The sequence below is a fragment of the Myxocyprinus asiaticus genome, chromosome 3, assembly GCF_019703515.2.
Source record: "Myxocyprinus asiaticus isolate MX2 ecotype Aquarium Trade chromosome 3, UBuf_Myxa_2, whole genome shotgun sequence".
Lineage (NCBI taxonomy): Eukaryota > Metazoa > Chordata > Actinopteri > Cypriniformes > Catostomidae > Myxocyprinus > Myxocyprinus asiaticus.
Window position 1 is genome coordinate 31,052,348 of NC_059346.1, and position 22,022 is coordinate 31,074,369.

The window sequence follows — 22,022 nt, forward strand, 5'->3', positions numbered from 1 at the left end:
CTTGTGACCACCCCCGGAACAGCCTGAGACGGGGGAGGAAGAGGCCTGTCCTCGTAACCCGTGGAGGCTGCCACATCAGGGGCAGCTGTGTGCCACAGCTGGGCGCTCAGGGGCGGAAAGGGCACTGCTGGAGCGCCAATCCTGCAAGAAAAAGCCCGTGGACGGTAGTCGTGGTGACGACCGTACACACCGGGTATGTGACCCAGGGAGGAAGGAAGCCGCTCTTTTGCTGAACTGTTTCTTACGAAAGCAAGCCGCGAGCGCAATGTTGCCATGGTCATGTTCTCGCAGTGAGAACATGAACCATTCATAAACGCTGCCTCCGTGTGGGTCGCGCCCAGACACGAAAGACAGCGATCATGACCATCCGAAGTTGAGAGAAAATGACCGCAACCAGGAATAACACACGATCGGAAAGGTATCTTTAGAAAGACGCGTCTTTAAAAAGACGTTCCGTGTGTGCGCTCTTTTAGAGAAATATACACTTTTAGAGGGGAAAAATGCTCTTTCAGAAAATATACTCTCTAGTTTTTCTGCCGAAGCGCCCAGGGGCGTTCTCTGCAGTGCACCAGTGCAGAGGAGGGAGAAGCCGCTGAAATGCGCTGTCAGATCCAGCAGAGGTGAATGAACAGTGCTATTAAGCTCAATGAGCATGACCGTTCAGCTCCGAAGAGAAAATCTGAATGAGTGTTTGCATACCAGCTCCTTTTATACCCGTATGTCCGGGGGAGTGGCATGCAAATACCACTCGCCAATTTTCATTGGCCTTTTATCAAAGACCAGAGATGTCTCGGGCTCCCAAGAGTGACCCCTAGTGTCACTACATCGACACCAACGTCGAGTGAGTGACAGATAGGAAACTGAATTTATACCTAATCACCACTCAGGTAGTACATAGAAAAACTTTTTGTTTATTACCAAAAGTTAATTTAATTGTTAGTTCATTCTCTCCTATTCTCATCTGTCAGTTCATGCTTACACTTAAATCATTTTTAAGACTAAAAACTTGTGGCACCCAGTTACTTGTCATCGAAAAGTCCTAAACCTTTTTTTTTTTTTTTTTTGCAAGTGTAAGTCTGAAAGTATGCACAATCCACATTATGGCTTAAAGTTCACATCAGTCAAAACTTTTTACAGGTTCTGAATGGAGCCCAGAATTCCAAACCTCCAAAAGTCTGACATTTTTTTTTTTTTTTTTCTCAAATAACAGTAAACTGTTCACTTTTGCATCATTTGCTATTGAGTGCTGGCTTCTCACTCACCTCTGAAGTTTTAACACATTCGTCTCGATCCTCCGGTTCCTGCTTCAAGTCTGAGAAGATTTGTCAGCAAAGCCATTTACTCAGACATTTGCATGTTTGAGAAACACCATTGGATGACTTCACATGTCTTTAAGTTTTGTGTTTTATTGTTCAGTAGAGCCACAATTTTACCTAAGAGATAACGTGATCATGCCACTAATCTCATGGGCAGACTTGAGTACACTGGGCTGTATCATGGATATTAAAGTATGCTTGTTAAAAATGCAACTTTTGTGTACTTGCTGCTGTCCATACTTTAATGTCCATACTGTCCATACTAAAAGTTAACTTTACAGAATATATGCAATTATAGGACTTCCTTTCCTGAAAAAAACAGCAACATCTTAACCCTTTAAGCTCGGATTGGCCCGCAGAGAAAAAATTATTATCTAAATATTAATAAAGTCTTGACCAACACAAAATAGGTATCATTTTAAAGCTTAGAAGCTAGGGGTGTGCAGCGAAGCCATTATCTGTATCTTTTCATATGACAAAATTATCTGTATCTGTCTCTGTATTTGGATAAAAACTGGATGAAACACCCTTTTTTAAATGTTATTCTTACATTTATATACTTGCCTTGTAATTGCCTTTTCATAATAATAGCCTAATAATAATAATAATTATTATTATTATTATTGTAGGCTACATGTATTGTTTAGTTAAATTATTCTTTTATTATTTTTTACTTACCAGAAGTAGCTGAATTTGTAGGCTACATTAACTGTGGAATATGTTAAATGTGGTTTCTCCTGGTATTTCTGATATTAATATCTGCTGAAACAGTATTATCGTATAATGTATAATATTACTCTGGAGGCAGGAGATGTCAAGCAAAATGTGAAATGTCAAGTACACATGCTGCAGTGAATATTAAATGCAAATTCAGACATTAAAATAAATTAAAATAAATTGATATAGCCTACAAACAGGTGAAAGTTCCATAAGTCTATCAGGAATTTTTACGATAGGACGCCATTATTTAGTTAAATAATAATAATAATAATAATAATAATAATAATAATGTAAAATCTATATATCTCCTTTACAGAGCTCAAGAACACTAAACATTCTCAAATTTATCACAGTTTAAAGAAGAAGAAGAAAAGCATGTTTTAGTTTATTCATTTTACATGAGCAGGAATATTCCGAATAGATGAGTACTCTATGGATCATTTAAACCTTTATGGAGCATTTTAAATATTTTCAGAATAAAGTCCTAACCAAAAAATAACTTTCACTGGTGTGGATATAAATGTAGTCCACTTTAAAAGACGAATAGACGAGCTCCAATGTGAAATCATCTCTTCAGGTCAGGAATTTAACATCATGCTCAGGTTTAGGCTATACATGAAATACATGGGTATCATTACGTGTGAATCATGAGATACATTAACATAGACATTTCAAGAAGTGGAACGTATATGATGTCATATCTTAATCATTGTTACACTTGATAAGCTCCAGACATGCACAATTAACCGCAAACGGAGTCGAGACTGCAGTCATCCTATCTGAAATCACACCGTGCGCATTTTCATACATAAGTGTGGCAGTGGGGGCGTGGTTGAGCGTCTGTCTGGAGAGAGAGAAAGCGGTAAGGGTGCTTGCACCTGAGCTAGATTATGTGTAACTAATCTGTCTCTAATTCCAGTGAGCATGGGGAGAGTGGCATATAAGCAGCCACACCACCAGCAGAGAGTGAGAGAGTCTGGCACAAGGAAGGCCATGGTGCTCCTGAAGCTGCTACATTTAATCTGTTATGTTTGTGAAGCTAATGTGTTTAAGTTACGAGTGCCTGTGAAGCGAATGAGTTTAAGTCTACGTGCCTGTGAATCTGACGAGTCTGGAAAAACCTGCTTCCCTGTGTTCTCCTTCCCTTCTGTTTGTGAGCTGTTACACTGGTGCCGAAACCCGGGATCTTGAAGTACGCACCATGGAGTCCTCCCAGTTGGCAGAGATCCTCAAATCCCTCGCTGGCTTACACCAGTCCCACCAACAATCCCTGCTTGAACTCCGGCAAGATCAAGATCGCCGGTTCTTCGAGATCCTTCGGGCTCAAGCAGAGGACCGGCATGCGATCCGGAGCCTTCTCAGCCAGGAGAGAGCCCCGGCTGCCTCCACAGAAAACCACAGCCCCATGCCCCCGCCCACGCTTCTGAAGATGGGGGCCGATGACGACCCGGAAGCCTTCCTCGACTTATTCGAGCAGACCGCTGAGATATGGAGCTGGCCGTGTGATCAGTGGGCAGCCAGGCTCCTCCCATTGCTGTCCAGGGAAGCCCAGCTCGCAGCACAACAACTGCCGGCGGCAAACCTCCTGACTTGTGAGGACCTGAAGAAGACCATCCTGCAGCGGGTTAGCTGCAGTCCGGAGCAGCATTGTCAGCTTTTCCGGACGATGAAGTTGGAGATGACCGGCTGCCCGTTTGCCTTCACCCAACAGCCGGAGATTGCTGCTGGCGGAGGATTGCGACATCGAGGGAATAATCGACCAGGTGGTATTGGAGCAGCTCGTCCATTGGCTACCGCAAGGAATGGCGGAATGGGTCCAGTGCCACTGCCCAGCGTCGCTGGAGGAGGCTGTTCGATTGGTGGAGGACCATATGGCGGCATACCAGCATGCTGAAGAGCCCTCCCTCCCACTCTCTCTTTCCCTTCTCCCTGTGTTTTCCCCGTTCTCTTCCCCCTCCCCTCTTCTCTCTCACTCTGCTCTCTCCCCAGAGCCCGTTCTTGCCCGCGGAGATGAGGAGTCCTGCCACCAAAGTCAGTTCCCCGCACGCGGAGTGTTGCATCACCCACAGCAGTGACAGTGCCCCGCTGCTCTCCCCCTCAGGTGGAAGTGTCCACCAACGCAGGTGCGGGCGTGGCTCCTGGACCTGTCTGCTGGAGTTGCAGGGATCCGGGACACTTCCGGGATCAATGCCCTGTGATGGAGCTGGGAACGGTGGTCCGGATCCCCGACACTCTGCAGGCTTCCCCGATCGGGCCGGAGCATACCGGATACCGGTAAGTGACAAGGGGGTTACTCACCAAGCATTGGTGGACACAGGTTGTAATCAAACCACTATCCACCAACACTTGGTTCAACACGAGGCTTTGGGCACAGCTAAAACGGTGAGGGTGAAGTGTGTGCATGGGGATATTCACAACTACACTGTGGTGACCCTTGTTATTAAATTTCGGGGAACAAAACAAAGAGTGGAGGCCATGGTTAGTTCCCGCATCACCCATCCGCTGATTCTGGGGACTAATTGGCCTGAATTTAGAAATGTATGAAAGGGAATATGCACGGATGGGTCCTGCACTAAAGCAATGAGATGTGAGATGTGCGATGCTCTGGCAGGGCAGGTGGAGCCAGGGCCATCTTTGTCTGCTTCACGTCAGGATGACTTGGGGGGGGGGGGGAGGCTGCAGCCCCTCCCGTCCTCGGGGGATTTCCCGAAGGGGATTTCCCTTTGGAGCAGTGGCGAGATGAAACCCTCAAGCACGCCTTTGACCAAGTGAGAGTGATCGATGGTCAAAAACTCCAGCCGGGTGTCGCCCTTTCATATACTTATTTTGCAATTATAAATGAGCGGTTGTATAGAGTGACACAGGATGCTCAAACAAAGAAGATACAGCCCAGCTCTTAATACCATGGAGCCGTTGGGAAATGGTGTTCCAGGCGGCTCATTATAATCCCATGGCGGGTCATCTGGGGAAAGAAAAACACTGAACCGCCTAATAGCACTTTTTATTGGCCGGGCATTGGCAGCGATGTCCACAAGTGGTGTGTGACATGCCGCGAATGCCAGCTGGTGAATCCAACAGCCACCCCAAAAGCACAATTGCGCCCTCTTCTGCTGAACGAGGTCCCCTTTGAGAGAATTGGAATGGACCTCGTTGGGCCATTAGAGCGGTCAGCATGCGGACATCGCTTTGTATTGGTCCTAGTGGACTATGCAGTGTGATATCCGGAAGCAGTGCCTCTGCACAACATCTCAGCATGCAGTGTTTTGTGGAGGCACTCTTCAAAATAATCTCCCTGGTGGGGATTCCGAAAGAAATCCTCACCGATCAGGGCACAACCTTTATGTCACGAACACTACGCGAGCTTTACGAATTATTGGGCATTAAATCAATCTGCACCAGTGTTTACCATCCACAAACAGATGGCCTGGTGGAGCGATTTAATAAAACCATAAAAATATGATTCGTAAGTTCGTGCACGAGGATGCTAGAAATTGGGACAAATAGCTCGATCCCGTTATTCGCAGTACGAGAGGTCCCGCAAGCCTCCATGGGATTTTCCCCATTCGAGCTGCTATATGGGCAGCACCCGCGCAGTGTGCTTGATGTGATGCGCGAAGCTTGAGAGGAGGGACCTTCAAACAGTAAGAATGAAATTCAATACGGTGTTGATCTTAGAGAAAAACTCCACACTTTGGGGTAACTAACACAGGAGAATTTGCTCCAAGCTCAAGAACTACAGAGCCGACTGTATGACAGGGGAACTCGACTGCAGGAATTTGCACCAGGAGATAAGGTACTTGTATTACTTCCCACATCGAGCAACAAATTACTCACCAAGTGGCAAGGACCCTTTGAGGTCACATGACGAGTGGGGGATCTCGATTATGAGGTAAAGCGAACCGATTGAGGGGGCGCATGTCAAATATATCACCTCAACCTCCTGAAATTGTGGAGGGAGGTGGTTCCTGTGACATTGGCTACGGTAGTTCCGGAGAGGGCAGAGCTCGGGCCAGAGGTGAATACAAAACACAGTCATTTCACCCCGGTCACTTGCGGAGACCACCTCTCACCGGATCAACTCGCAGAGTTTGCCAAGTTGCAAAAGGAGTTTGTAGACGTGTTTTCCCCTCTACCAGGTCGTACGAACCTCATACAGCACCACATCGAGACCGAGCTGGGGGTGGTGGAATATAGCCGTCCCTACCGATTGCCCGAGCACAAGAAGAAAATTGTCCTGGAAGAACTGGATGCAATGCTCAATATGGGGGTAATAGAGGAATCCCACAGTGATTGGTCCAGCCTGGTTGTTCTAGTTCCTAAGAGCGACGGGTCTGTACGGTTCTGTGTGAATTATAGAAAAGTCAGCACGGTGTCTAAATTTGACGCATACCCAATGCCTTGTGTTGATGAGTTGCTCGATTGGTTGGGCACTGCTCGATTTTATTCAACACTGGATTTGACAAAGGGTTATTGGCAGATCCCCTTGACACAATTTTGCGACCAGCCCGAGGCCCAAGACCAAAAAGAAGGTGAGACAGTACCTGGGGCTGGCTATATTAGACGCAAGCTCTTGCTGAGGGAAACTAAGTACAGCACCATAGAGAAGGAGTGTCTCGCCATCAAGTGGGCGGTCCTCACTCTCCAGTACTACCAGTTGGGGTGGGCCTTCACCCTCTGCTCGGATCACGCCCCACTCCAATGGCTCCACCGCATGAAGGATACCAAAGCGCGGATCAACCGTTGGTATATGGCTCTTCAGACATTTAAGTTCAAGGTGGTCCACAGACCAGGAGTGCGGATGGCTGTCGCCGACTTCCTTTCCAGAAATGGGGGGGGGAGTGGTAGACAGGCCAGACATCTCCCTGGCCTGAGTCGGGCGGTGGGGACATGTGGGAGTGGGGGCGTGGTTGAGCATCTGTCCATGAGAGAGAAAGCGGTAAGGGCACTTGCACCTGAGCTAGATTATGTGTAACACCTGTCTCTAATTCCAGTGAGCATGGGGAGAGCGGCATATATTCAGCCACACCACCAGCAGAGAGTGAGAGAGACTGGCACAAGGAAGGCCATGGTGCTCCTGAAGCTGCTACGTTTAATCTGTTATGTTTGTGAAGCTGATGTGTTTAAGTTACTAGTGCCTGTGAAGCGAATGAGTTTAAGTCTACGTGCTTGTGAATCTGACAAATTTGTGAAGTTGTAAAGCATTGAAGTGGCTGATTAAAAGTCCTACCTGAGCCTGGAAAAACCTGCTTTCCTGTGTTCTCCATTCCCTACACTTTAGAAATATTGGCTGCACAGATTCATAAATTTGTTGTAATTTTGGATGTTTATTTAAAATGTCGCTTTATCCTTGTGCTTCTTGGATAATCAGTCAAACGAATATTTTTTCTATTATTCGGATGAATCCGTTATTCGTTTTGAAGTCAATATTTGTGCCTTTCCGAATAAGGTATTCAGCTCCGGGCACATCCCTATTAGAAGCTGTACTTTCCAATGCATTTGAAATTTGCAGACAAATAAGAAGTGTTCCATTTTGATAATTTATTAATAATTTTGCATGGTACATTTTATTCTCAAATGGCCTATTTGTTTTACTCACATACAAAATTATAGTGCGTAATAGCTAAGTACATGTCTTTGACATACATGTTACATGTAAACAGATGTTGCTTATAAGCTGTGTTTTTGCTTATAACTTCACAAAAAAATAAACAGAAAATAAAATGTCTCATGTATACTATTACTTAGAGGAGGGAATTCCCATTAAATGAGTCCACACACAACATAATCGGATGCATAGATCTGGCTAAAACATGTTAACTCTTCTGGACCAGATGACTTAATCGGGAATGATGTAGTACATTGTCCAACGTCATGGAATGCTAAAACACTAAACTCAATTATATGGCCACCAGGAGATGGCACCAAATACATGCCACAGATTTAATGAAGGCTCAAATGACACAGAATGGAACTCAATGAGATCTCCTTACACATGCCTGCATGCTTTGGAGTGAGAGCATACCTTAATCATTGTTGTTTTTGCATGTTTAATTAGTTTTTATGTGCAATTATTATGTTTTATTTGTTTGGAGAGGCTTTTGGACACTAGGAGAAATTATTTTTGTAATGCTATAGATTTTGATTGGTTTGTCGTATCAACACAACATTTTACTCTGTTACAGGTGATATGATTGGGAACAAAACAAAAGCAGTTTTTCTGAGCTACCTTATTTACAGCCTAAGATATATAATGTAAAATGAGAAAAACAAGAAATAAAGGAAATGTTTGGCTCATACATTTTTGTGATTTTTCAGCAGTTTCTTAGGCTGAGAGACTCATAATTTATCATAATCTATATCATTAAACAATTGAAAAGTTTTCTTTAAAATGATATCAAACAATTGGCCCCCTTTGGTTTTTTTGTAGAGTTATAAGCCTTTAATTTTAGGCATGCTACTGAAACAGGAAATCTTTAAAAAAAAAAAAAAAACACCTTCAGAACTTAAAGGGTTAAACCAGTCTAGGTTCATTTGCTGGTCTTAACTGGTTTCACAGCCTGGCCTGGTTTGCTTGTTTTAGAATGGTTTTGGGCACCTGTCAGCTGGTGAGGCTGAGAGACCAACTGATCGACCAGCTAAACCAGCTGAATACCACTTTGGTCAGCCTGGGAGACCAGCTAGACAATCTTTAAGCATCTAAGATCAGCAAACCAGCTTAAGCGGCATTAAACAGTTTTTTCTTTCAGCACCGTTAGGGGTTTAGTCTGTCTACAGTCCATTTGATTTTGAAGCAAACTCAAAGAAAACACAGCGTCGCATCGTTACTCCATAGTGGCTGTTCTGGACACTAGCAAGCTTGGCAATCTAGGTGCAGGAGGCAGTAGTTTGCAGGAGCCTCTTTTGTTTTATTTACCACAACGGTTATATTTTCATTTGAGTATGTCCTGTTAGTCAGCAAGGGAGAGCTTTTTAGGTATTTAAATGAGTGGCCTCACAGATGATGCAAGGGTTTTCTTCATAGAGATGTTTTTTGTGCGTGTGTGTCTGGGATCAGCATTCATAATGCGCCATTAAAGTCTCTGAGTTATAAATCATCTCAACCAATATAGTCTTTCATTCCTCTCCCTAAAGCTGCCCATTGAATAATGAGCATCTCTGATTTATAATTCAGAGTGGATACCACCGTAATGAAACCACTGGCAATCAATGGCGCACAAGCTAAACAGTGAGTTACAGTACCAGCTAGGTTTAGGAATTAACAGGGAACTGGTGTTCCGACATTATATTGATATCTGGGTGGCAAAAATATTGTGATTCTTTATATTTAGTGTATTGCGATTCAAAGCTCTGATATATTGTGCTGTTTTACTCTTTCTCATCTTCATTCTGAATGCTTTGTGCAACAAGCACTGAATATTTTGCTTTATAGATCTTCCTGTGCTAGCTTCTTGCCACAGAAGTAGTGTAGAGCAATGGCACATTAATGTCAGTAAAAAAAATAAATAAAAATAATGTGAGGGAATAGTGTACCTTGGTTCAAGCATGTTTATCACTACACAAGAACCCTTGCAGTCTAGCTGTACAGATGATCTGTTCAAACATGCTTACAAATGAAACAAGTTTATGGAGGTATTTACACTTGGTCACTTCATGTGTTTTTACTGTTCGGATTGCTATCCAATTGAATACAGTTGAAGTCAGAAGTTTACATACACCTTAGCCAAATACATTTAAACTCATTTTTCACAATTCCTGACATTTAATACATAGAAAACATTCCTTGTCTTATGTCAGTAAGGATCACTACTTTATTTTAAGAATGTGAAATGTCAGAATAATAGTAGAGAATGATTTATTTCAGCTTTTATTTATTTCATCACATTCCCAATGGCTCAGAAGTTTACATACACTTTGTTAGTATTTGGTAGCATTGCCTTTAAATTGTTTAACTTGGGTCAAAACATTATGGGTAGCCTTCCACAAGCTTCTCACAATAAGTTGCTGGAATTTTGGCCCATTCCTCCAGACAGAACTGGTGTAACTAAATCAGGTTTGTAGGACTCCTTGCTAGCACATGCATTTTCAATTCTGCCCTAAAATGTTCTATCGGATTAAGGTCATGGCTTTGTGATGGCCACTCCAGTACCTTGAGTTTGTTGTCCTTAAGCAATTTTGCCACACCTTTGCAGGTATGCTTGGGGTCATTGTCCATTCGGAAGACCCATTCCTGGCTGATGTCTCAAGATGTTGCTTCAGTATATCCACATAATTTTCCTTCCTCATGATGCCATCTTTTTTTTTAAATGCACCAGTCCCTCCTGCAGCAAAGCACCCCCCACAACATGATGCTGACACCCCCATGCTTCACGGTTGGGATGGTGTTCTTCGGCTTGCAAGCCTCACCCTTTTTCCTCCAAACTTAACGATGGTCGTTATGGCCAAACAGTTCAATTTTTGTTTCATCAGACCAGAGGACATTTCTCCAAAAAGTAAGATCTATGTCCCCATGTGCACTTGCAAACTGTAGTCTGACTTTTTTATGGTGGTTTTGGAGCCGTGGCTTCTTCCTTGCTGAGCAGCCTTTCAGGTTATGTGGATATAGGTTATGTGAGTGGTGGTGGCGTAGTGGGCTAAAGCACATAACTGGTAATCAGGTTGCTGGTTGTTCTGGGAATGATTTGCACTTTTCGCACCAAACTACGTTCATCTCTAGGAGACAGAATGCATCTCCTTCCTGAGCAGTATGATGGCTGCGTGGTCCCATGGTGTTTATGCTTGCGTACTATTGTTTGTAAAGATGAACGTGGTACCTTCAGGAATTTGGAAATTGCTCCCAAGGATGAACCAGACTTCTGGAGGTCCACAGTTTTTTTTTTTTTTTTTTTTTTTTTCAGAGGTCTTGGCTGATTTCTTTTGCTTTTACCATGATGTCAAGCAGAGGCACTGAGTTTGAAGGTAGGCCTTAAAATACATCCACCACAAATTGACTCCAATTAGCCAATCAGATACTAATTGGCTAATTGCCTAAAGACATGACATCATTTTCAGGAATTTTCCAAGCTGCTTAAAGGCACAGTTAACTTAACTTATGTAAACTTCTGACCGTCTAGAATTGTGATATAGTCAATTAAAAGTGAAACAATCTGTCTGTAAACTATAGTTTGCTAATATGAAATCTGTGGAGTGGTTAAAAAATGAGTTTTAATGACTTCAACCTAAGTGTATGTAAACGTCTGACTTCAAATGTAAGCACATTCCATTTGCACTTGGCAACATCAATGTGTCTCTGCCAAACTGATATAAATCAGATCTTCAATACCTGCGCTATATGCAAATAATTCAGAGTTCACCTCCGTGGTTATGCTAATGCAGGGCAGCGAATTTAAAAGATTTTTAAAAGTTTATTATTTGATTCCAAGTGACTTTGCCCAGTGCACATGTGTATGTGTGTGTACGCTGTGTATTTTTCCTCTCGTTGCTTTTTTTATTTGTTTTGGTGAGTCAAGTCACATATTTTGGGATTGTTTTTCCAGACCATGTGTCTCTTGCAAGATCTGGCAACACTGTTTGCAGTTAGTGACGTAAAGTCACACACTTGTGGTGGTCAATCTCTTCTTTTCCCAACAATATAAATGTCGAAAAATATAACTAAAAATATTGATTCCTAGCATTAAATTATCGACACAGTATTGTGAGGTAAAATATTGCAATACTTTGAAATATCATTTTTCCTCCCCACTTTTAGTACCAACTAATTCAAACACATGAACACACATACTTTATATATCCTCACTTTATTCACTTTAGAGGCATCCTCTGAATGGCTTCATTCTGTTGTGCATACTGTAGTAAAGAGAGAAGTTAGAGAAAGAAAGAGAAACAGAGAGAGAGAGAGAGAAAGAGAGAGAGAGATAGGAAGACGGGAGTTTGCAGGTGAAAGAATGCACATCCACACATCACTGCATTCTTGAATGACTGTACTGTAGTTCTACTCTACATTACTGAAATACATCAATGCAGTTACACTAATCCAATCACGTCCCGTATAATAGTGGCAGCCGAGGGAGAAGCACATTGTTTCAGGTGTGTTTTGCGAGTAGTAATCTTTCTTTGTTCTGAATGGCAGGAGATAATGTGGCAGAGAGACTCCCCGTCGCAGTGCAGGTCTTTATTCTCAGTTGTATAACAGAGAAATCCAAGTGCCGAAATAAGATCATGTCAAACTCATTGTTGAGAGACCAGCAGGCTTCATTAGTTATACAAAGTAATACTGTATGTGCTTGATAAAATAAAGATGTGGTAGAGATTAAGCAGATAGTTCCCAAAGAATGAAAATTCTGTCATCAGTTATTCACCCTCATATTGTTCCAAATCTGAATTACTTTCCTCTATTCAACAAAAAAAGTAGATTTTAGGCAGTATACTGTATGTACGCCTCAGTTACTATTCACTGAACTGTGAATATGTTTTTTTTGTGTGTGTGTGTGTGTGTGTGTGTGCAGGTTGAATGTACAGAGCAATATTCCTACACTGTTGTATTATATTGATTTTATTCTGTGCCCCAGCCCGTAAGCTGAGGAAGATCGGACAGATGAAAGGTTCAGAGGAGGTTGGTGCCATTCAGGGCCCGGTGGAGACAATTCATCACCTTTCCCCCAAGCCGAGCCTGATGTTCCACTCTCAACTGATCTTCCTCAACATCCTGGAGGCCATCGAGCCTGAGGTGGTGAACGCCGGCCACGATCACGCTCAGCCGGACTCTGCGGCTGCTCTCCTCACCAGCCTTAATGAGCTGGGAGAGAGGCAACTCGTCAAAGTAGTGAAATGGGCCAAAGGACTTCCAGGTAATTTACATCAAATTCTTTCACTCCCATATCAGACAGTCAGTTGTGGTGGTGGGCGGTATGACCCTAATTTTATATCACTGTTTGAGTAGCTTTATATCACGTTAATGGTATATTTAATCAATAAGTTATGAGGGACCGTGCTATATTGTGTATTATGCCAACAGATGAAAGGCATCAGCATAAATAAAGCATGACTTTTGACCAAACATTTTCCAATCAATATTTTGACCATCAAATTCTACAGAAAAATGTTTTATATTTTAATAACCATGCGTTAATACTAAGAGTGGTGATTAAACCTGTTTATTTAGTGTGATTAATTATACAAAAAGTAACATGCTAAAAAAACGTATTTTACGACCATCAAAGTAATTCAAGCTTGAATTACCAACATTGTTTTATGAGTCAGCAGAGGGTGCGCTACTAAACATATTCTTGATCCGTCATTTCTATTTCTCAGCAAAAAAAAAAAAAATATAGGATGATTAATTTTGATTCATTCAATTAATTAATCATGTCATGTAATTAATTTGATTAAAAATTGTAATTGATTGACAGCTCTTGTTAATACCTATTTTTGGACATTCCATTGAATTAAATACTTTACAACTGAAAGGTGCTTCATCTCATTCGATTAAGATATTTTGAATTTGATAGATGCACACCACAAAAAAAAAAAAAAAAAAAAAAAAACGTTTTATATAATAAATTTATAGTAAGTCTGGCAATAGTGCAAAAACAGCTTCACATTATGTAACACTTGAATAAAAACAAAAGAAAAGACTCAAAAAATCCAAACTTATAGTATGAAGTGAAAAGGACCAAAAATGGGTCAGGTAATTTAAGGACATCAAATTCTATCACTCCTCACTCAGACAGTTATTTGCAGTGTTTGGTGGCGAACTCTTATATCATGGTATTTATTTAAGAGGAGTGAGCTAGCGTGTCATAAAGAACAATTGTTTTGATAGCATGACAGCATTTCATTGGTTGATAGAATTAGATTGATGTGATTGGTTGTGCTTCTCCGATATCCTGTTTTTGATAGCATTAATAAAACTGTAAGGTCTGGAATTTTCGTCGGCACGAAGCCAATGATGAATATCTTTCTGAAGAAAGTGAGATCAATCAATGGTTATTCTTGCCTGTGTTCCACAGGGCTGGGCTCCATTTTGCTTGGATCAAGCAAGTTCCAGAAAATCTCTGAGGAAATTTTATTGCTCTGGAGTTGCTCTCTCATACCTCAGGGGAATTATTTTTTCAGTTAGTTTACTGTTATGCTTGTCCTAAAATTCCTTAGGTGAAATAGTAATAAAAGCATATTAAACAATTGTTGACATGCAGTAAAGGGGCTTCCACATGACTCAAGTCGGGGCAACGGCATCATCAAACGGCATTTTGAGCATAAAAAGTGCTGCAGAGAACGGCTTGTTTTAACTTTAGCACTGGCACTGCCTATATAATGATACATGATCTGAATTGTTCATTAATCATTAGCTGCCACTTTGGGAGGTCAGCGGCAATGGGGTGAAAGTTGAATTTGCATTACAACGAATGGCAGAAGCACAAGTTGGGGACAGGGGCAATGCTGAAGCTTCACTCCATAGTCAAGTCTTTTTTATTTGTTAAAGACTTTTCACAATACACATAGTTTCCAAGCAGCTTTATAGAAAATCATACTGTAATATCTATAATGTATTAAAGCTGAAGTATGTAATTTCTGCGACAGTAGCACCACTGAACGGAATAGCAAAAATAAACAATGTTTTCAAAACAGCTTTCCGAATATGCACCTCACCTTCACATGTTCAAACAGTCAGATACTTCCACCCCCAAATCACGCCATCAGTTGAGTAACTTTGTTGGGGCGGGTCTATGCGGGTCGCTCTAAACAAACACAGGAAGTTTTACAGCTACACAGAGTTTACAGTTTGAGTAAATTAACCTATGAATGACTTACATTTAGTTGTCTCTGCATATTTAGCTGAGATAGGAGAACATCTTTTATCTCTGAAAAAGTTACATACTTCAGATTTAAATGTCATGCCTTGATGCTTTTGTTCTTAAGCACCCAGTGAGCAACCCTTCGAGTTCAATTTATTCAACAATGCTGATGCGAATCATGTGGAGCTTTATAAGTAATGTGGATAGCATAGCTCAGATCATTTGTTTTGGAAGAACAAACTATAAAAAACTTCTAAACGCTAGAGGAGACACGTGAGTCTATATTTTTATAGAAAATCTGAAAAACAGGATTCTCGATTTGGCCTCCATTTAATCTCATTGCTTTCTAGGAGAGACAATTAAGGTGTTGAAAGATCTAAGTTGTGAGTTTTTTCTTTCCTAAGGTCTGTACTGTAAAACCTTAGTTTGAATTTACATGCATCTTTTCTTGAAGCAAATCTAAGTCTGATTCATGGCTTGAGTTGGCACAGCTGAAATAGAGTTGTAAATTAACCGTGTCTGAAAAATAGCACCCAGGCAGCTGACAAACTGTAATATATAGGCAGCAAACACACAACCACAAATATCTCTCCCCCCTCTCCCTGTCTCTCAGGTTTCCGTAATCTGCATGTGGACGATCAGATGACAGTGATCCAGCACACCTGGATGGGAGTGATGGTCTTTGCTCTGGGCTGGAGGTCCTACAAGAACGCCAATGCACGGATGCTGTACTTCGCCCCAGACCTGGTCTTCAATGAGTCAGTGTCATTCACTCTGTTCACCAGCCACACATGTTCTACATTGTTGCCTCTCTATCATTTGTTCTATTTTCTACTTCTGTCCATTTGTTCGTTTTGTAAATGTATTAATCCATCTTTCCTCACACTCATTTTTCTTTCATGACTCCTCAGTAGCCCTCTCTCTACCTTATTCCATCTCTCTCTCTCTCTCTCTCTCTCTCTCTCTCTCTCTCAGGCAGGTACATATCTTGCACTTCATGCACACAATAACAGTCTAGCCCTGGATGCTTCCCAGATTCATTTATAATTTACTGCTGGCTTATTACAGTGTGGAGGATCTTTGTCACAAACACAATCCCATGAGAGATTGGATTTTTGGGGGGGCTCACATGCACTCAAAGGCCTTTTCCACCAATATCTGAAATAGAAGATTTCCTTCCTAAATGCATCTCGTCCTTAGCCCATACCAATACTGCTGACAGAAATTGTGTTTTAGGCTTGATAAATCTATTTCATATAGTGGGAGATGTGAAGTCATATGAAGATGTGGTCGCATTAGTCGGTAATCTTTAATGGTAATTCGCCTATATGCGAGCCGTCAGAAATGGTTAGATGTTTCTTTGTATGCCTCTTTCTTTCTGTCTCTTTCGGTCTATTAATCTGCCCCCTATCTGTCAGTCATAGGATGCATATCTCCAGCATGTACGAGCACTGCGTTCAGATGAAGCACCTCTCGCAGGAGTTTGTGCTGCTGCAGGTTACACAGGAAGAGTTTCTCTGCATGAAGGCGCTCCTGCTTTTCAGCATCAGTAAGTGTCCTTGAGTGTGTGTACATATAGTATATGTATAGTTAGGGGACAATTTTGTCCCAATAAGTGTGCTAAATCTGACCAAGCTCTCTTTGGGGATATTCAGGGACGTGCTAAATTGGAAAATGATTCATAAATATAGTAAAAAAACAACAACATTTATTATAAAAATGCACAGTGTTTTCTATAGGGGTAGGGTCAGGGTGTGGGTTAGGGTTTATCCATAGTATTTTTATTAGTTTTATATAAAAAGAATATAAAAGGTATATAGTATGCAATGCATTCATTTAGAGAGTTGAATGTGTGTTCATGACATGCTTTTTCTGCCATATTACTTTTGGATATTAACACTTTAAACAACACTTAACAAACACTACAGTGAAATCAATAAGGCAAAATACAAGCAAACACAGAAAACAAGTACGTTTTACAGTACTGCCAAAGGGTATATAGTACATATGATACTGAAATAGACGATACAGAAATAAATGAAGAAATATAGGAACTGAATGGGAAAATAAAAGAAAGGGACAAGCTAAAATAAAAATAAATAGAATACAATGAGGATGAATTTACATAAAAAATATGGTATAAATATAGTCACTTGTCAGAGTAATAAATCACCCATACATTTTTAGCATTGGTAGTGAATGTTTTGATGTGTATTTTCATTTGTGCAGTTCCAGTGGAGGGGCTGAAGAGTCAAAAGTATTTTGATGAGCTGCGTCTTACCTACATAAATGAGCTTGATCGTTTAATCAACTACGGCAGAAAGACCAACTGTGGCGTGCGCTTCCAGCAGCTGACCCGACTGATGGACTCACTGCAGCCAGTTAGTGACAGCACACACACACAGACACACACACATGAGCACAGATACATATGCAGAACCAGAAGTAAAAAATTAATTCATTAAAATCTATGAAAATCTACTTTACCTTAAAACACAGAGAGATACCATACATCACACACTCACTGATTATTAGTCTCGGGATCGATGCCTTTTTCACCTATTGATAATCGGAAGATTTTCCAGATGATTATCGATATACTGTATATCGGGATTTTTTCAGATATAAATAGGGCTGCTCGTTGCACAATAGTCTTTTTCTTTTCAAACATATTTCTCAACACAACTTTGGTAAAGTGTGAGCGGTAGTGTAAATTAATGGGGGTCGCACACCGGATGCGTCTGGCAGTCGACATGGTGCGTTTTAAAATTTGTGAGAATTATTTTCTACAAAGGTACACACACACCGCCAACGCTAAACGTTACATTCTGAAGTGCCACGAAGTGCAACTTGCATAGTTTTCCATTAAATTCGAACCCAAATCATTATCAAAGGACAAAGATTATTTACTCTACCCTTCAGTGGATGATATATTGTTTATATATATCTTTCATATACACAATGTATTTTCAGTTACAAGTATGTTTTTTTGTGGTTTAACAACTTTAATGAAAGACCTATTGAATGCTACATTCAGAGAAATTGCATAATAAGCATCGCCATTTCTAACAGTTCAGTTTGCTTAGTTACACCAGTTTCATACACTAACCTGCAAATGTCACTTTGTTCTTTCTTAAAGAAGTACAAAAACCTTTGCAACTTTGGACTGCCATCTGCTGTGCCACATCAGCTTGTGTGTGTGATACCTGTGCCTTTCCTTCCCACGACTGGCTTCAGTAAATGTCTTGTGGTCTCCCAATGCTATTACGCTAGACTGTTAAAAAGGCCAACTGAGTAAATTGGAAAGCATGCAAATTAGCTTCTAATTTAAATGTTGGCTAATTTTAATGTATTACTTCCCTTAAAAATATAGCAATTAAAATAACATGCCGATCAGTAATCGATATATCGATATTTTATGGTATCCCTACTAATTATAGTGTGTTACATGTAATATTGGCCCTAGGTGTTAACAATGAGGCTGTACTACAGATATACTTTCTAGAGGTCTGCATTCCGATCCGGGCCCGATGGGACCCGAGAACCTGAAGGGTTTCGGACTGGGTTTGGGTCAGTTTTTCAAGTAGGACTTCATGTTCGGGTCCGGGTTTGTAATTAATGAAAAAATAAACAGGCTTACTGAACTTGTTTCGCGCACGCACTTTCACTCACAGACACGTGTGAATGGACGAGTTAGGGGCCGTTTACACCGAATGTGTTTTTGCGCATGTCTGTTCTGTTTTCCAATTGTTTAAACACATGCTGGACAAATGTCTTTGACATTTGCACCACGTCTCACTTTTTTTTCAGCGTCTCGCACAGGACAGGCATATTTTAAACACCACGTCAAGTTAAAAATAACTTCAAATTGTCAAAAATGCATGTTTCATTCTTTGTGCTGCATCTAGTTCCCTATCTGTCACTTACTCGACATTGTGTCGATGTAGTGACACTAGGGGTCACTCTTGGGAGCCCGAGACACCTCTGGTCTTTGATAAAAGGCCAATGAAAATTGGCGAGTGGTATTTGTATGCCACTCCCCCGGATATACGGGTATAAAAGGAGCTGGTATGCAACCACTCATTCAGATTTTCTCTTCGGAGCCGAACGATCATGCTCATTGAGCTGAATTCTACTGTTCATTCACCTCTGCTGGATCTGCAGAGAACGCCCCTGGGCGCTTCGGCAGAAAACAAGAGAATATATTTTCTGAAAGAGCTTTTTTCCTCTAAAAGAGTATATATTTCTCTAAAAGAGCGGCACACACGGAACGTCTTTTTAAAGATGCGTCTTTTTAAAGATGCCTTTCCGATTGTGTGTTATTCCTGGTTGCGGTCGTTATCTCTCAACTTCAGATGGTCATGATCACGGTCTTTCATGCCTGGGCGCGACCCACATGGAGGCAGCGTTTGTGGATGGTTCATGTTCTCATTGCGAGAACATGACCATGGCAACATTGCGGTCACGGCTTGCTTTCGGTCCTTCTACCTACGGGTATGAGGCCAGCGTGGCAAGCACTGGGGGCAATTTGGGGACCCCAATGGGATCGCCTCGCCGGGTATCCCCCCGCGGACCTCCCATTCCCCAGCACGCTCGTCTGCCCCAGTCGGGCTTCCGGATGAGTTCGCTGGCTCGTCTTGTGGCGAGTCTGTCTTCTTGTTCGGAGCCCGCGAAGATGATGAGCTCTCAAGCGCAGCATTGGAGAGCGGGCTTGTCCAGTCGGACACAGAAGCCTCAGCTGGGCTTTCCCCGGGACGATTTCCCAATCACAGGCCGATGCCGAAATGACGGACATGCTTTCCCGGGCGGCCTCGAGCGTCGGGCTAGAGTGGAACCCTCCGCTCTCCCCTGAACCCTCGCAGCTTGATGATTGGTTCCTGGGCTCGCGGCGCCACTCAAAGCAGCCACGCCCTGCTCCAGTGCCATTCTTCCCTGAAGTGCACAAGGAGCTGATGAAATCGTGGGAGGCACCTTTTACTGCCCGGCCCCAATTCCACAGTTGCCCCGCTCTCACTTCCCTCGATGGTGGGGCGGCCAGGGGCTATACGGCGATTCCCTGGTGGATAAGTCGCTCGCGGTGCACCTATGCCCGCAGAGCACCACCACCTGGCGTGGACGCCCTAAGCTCCCGTCCAAGCCCTGTAGGCTCATGTCGTCCTTGACGGCTAAAGCCTACAGTGCTGCTGGACAAGCCGCCTCTGCCCTGCATGCCATGGCTCTCCTGCAGGTCCACCAATCCAAGGCATTGAAAGAACTGCACGAGGGTAGTTCCACCCCAGATTTGATGCAGGAACTGTGCTCGGCGACCAACCTCGCTCTCAGAGCGACGAAGGTCATGGCGCGGTCTCTCGGGCGGACGATGGCAACACTAGTGGTCCAGGAGCGCCACCTTTGGCTCAACCTGGTCGAGATGGGTGAGGCTGACAAGACACGTTTCTTGCTGCCCCCATTTCCCAGGCTGGCCTATTCGACGACACCATCGAGGACTTTACCCAGCAGTTCTCGGCGGTGAAGCAGCAGACAGAGGCGATCCGGCACATCCTGCCCAGGCGCGGCTCAAGATCCCACACCCCGTCTGCTCGTCGCCAAGGGCGTCCCCCTGTGGTGACTGCACCGGCTCCGCCGCAGCCCGCCCCTTCGGCCCAGCCCCGGCGTGGAGCCCACCGCAGAAGCAGACGCCACCTGTCTCACAGTCGGCGCCTAAGAACCCACGGAGGTTGTCAAAGCGCCCCTGAGACGGGCGACCCAGGGACGAAGGAACCCACTCACCTGGAGCTGGTAAGAAGACCACTCCATCCCCCGGTGGAGGGCCGGGTGGAAAATCTTTTGTTGCCTTTTTGTTTGATTTCACCACATGCCCAAGTGGCTGCGGTACCCAACAGTTCAGCAAAAGAGCGGTTTCGTTCCTCCCTGGGTCACATACCCGGTGTGCACGGTCGTCATCACAACTACTGTCCACGGGTTTTTTCTTGCAGGATTGGTGCTCCAGCGGTGGTCTTTCCGCCCCTGAGCGCCCAGCTGTGGCACAGAGTCACACCCGATGTGGCAGTCTCCACGGGTTACAAGGACAGGCCTCTTCCTCCCCGTCCCAGGCTGTTCCAGGGGTGGTCACAAGGAGCCAGGTAAGTGCTTCGATGTCCCTAGACTCAGCACGGCCACGACGTGGTGTGGCACCTCAGGCTCCGCCCCGCCGCGAGGCCCCATCTGCACGTCTGAAGACGTTGTCCCCTTGGTCCCCCTTGCGCGGAACTTGGACGCATGGCTTGCACTTTCCAATCCATCGCGATGACTGATCCGGACCATCCGACTCAGCTACGCGATTCAGTTCACCAGGTGCCCGCCTCAGTGGTATTCACTTCACCTTGGTCAAGAACGAAAACGCTGCTACCTTGCACGAGGAGATCGCTACCCTCCTGCGGAAGGGCGTGATGGAGCCTGTCCCTCCAGCCAAGATGAAGAAGGGGTTTTACAGCCCCTACTTCATCGTACCGAAAAAAGGCGGTGGGTTGCGGCCAATCTTGGACCTACGAGTACTGAACCGGGCCTTACACAGACTCCCGTTCAAGATGCTGACGCAAAAACGCATTCTGGCGAGCATCTGGCATCAAGATTAGTTCGCAGCGGTAGACCTGAAGGATGCGTACTTCCACGTCTCGATCCTTCCTCGACACAGACACTTCCTGCGGTTTGGCATGGCGCCACAGGACACATCGTGTGGTCATCACGCTGGTCTGTCACCGTCTTTTCAGCCCTTGGACTGACCTCTCATTTCTATGGGCAGGTGTTCCTCTAGAACACTGTTTGCGATGGGCCCGCGACTGCATTGGCACTTCAACTGCCTCGAGTTGTTGGCAATTCTGCTCGCCCTGCAGAGGTTTCGGCCGTTGATCCAGGGCAAGCACGTGTTAGTTTGGACAGACAACACGGCAATGGTAGCATATGTCAACCGCCAAGGCGGTCTGTGCTCTTGTTGTATATCACAACTCGGCTCCCAAGAGTGACCCCTAGTGTCACTACATCGACACAACGTCTCGATTCTTTTTAGCACAGTTGTCACAAAGATTCAACAATCTGAACAAGTTCAGGCTGCATAGAGGGGACTGTTGCAGTGTTTCATTTTATTCCAGATTGTTCTGCACCAGGTAAAGTTTCAGCAAATAAACGTTAAGTCAATGCTTTTTTCCCTTTCTGCTCT

General features: G+C 43.5%; 1 protein-coding gene across 1 annotated transcript in view; it reads left to right on the top strand.

The window, feature by feature from the left end:
* Positions 1 to 22,022, top strand: part of ar (androgen receptor) — a 134,629-nt gene that overhangs the window by 107,673 nt on the left and 4,934 nt on the right. The window contains exons 4-7 of the mRNA XM_051660442.1: positions 12,602 to 12,880; positions 15,441 to 15,585; positions 16,246 to 16,376; positions 17,057 to 17,208. Of these exons, the coding sequence (XP_051516402.1) occupies positions 12,602 to 12,880; positions 15,441 to 15,585; positions 16,246 to 16,376; positions 17,057 to 17,208 (707 nt within the window). The remainder of the gene's footprint in view (positions 1 to 12,601; positions 12,881 to 15,440; positions 15,586 to 16,245; positions 16,377 to 17,056; positions 17,209 to 22,022) is intronic.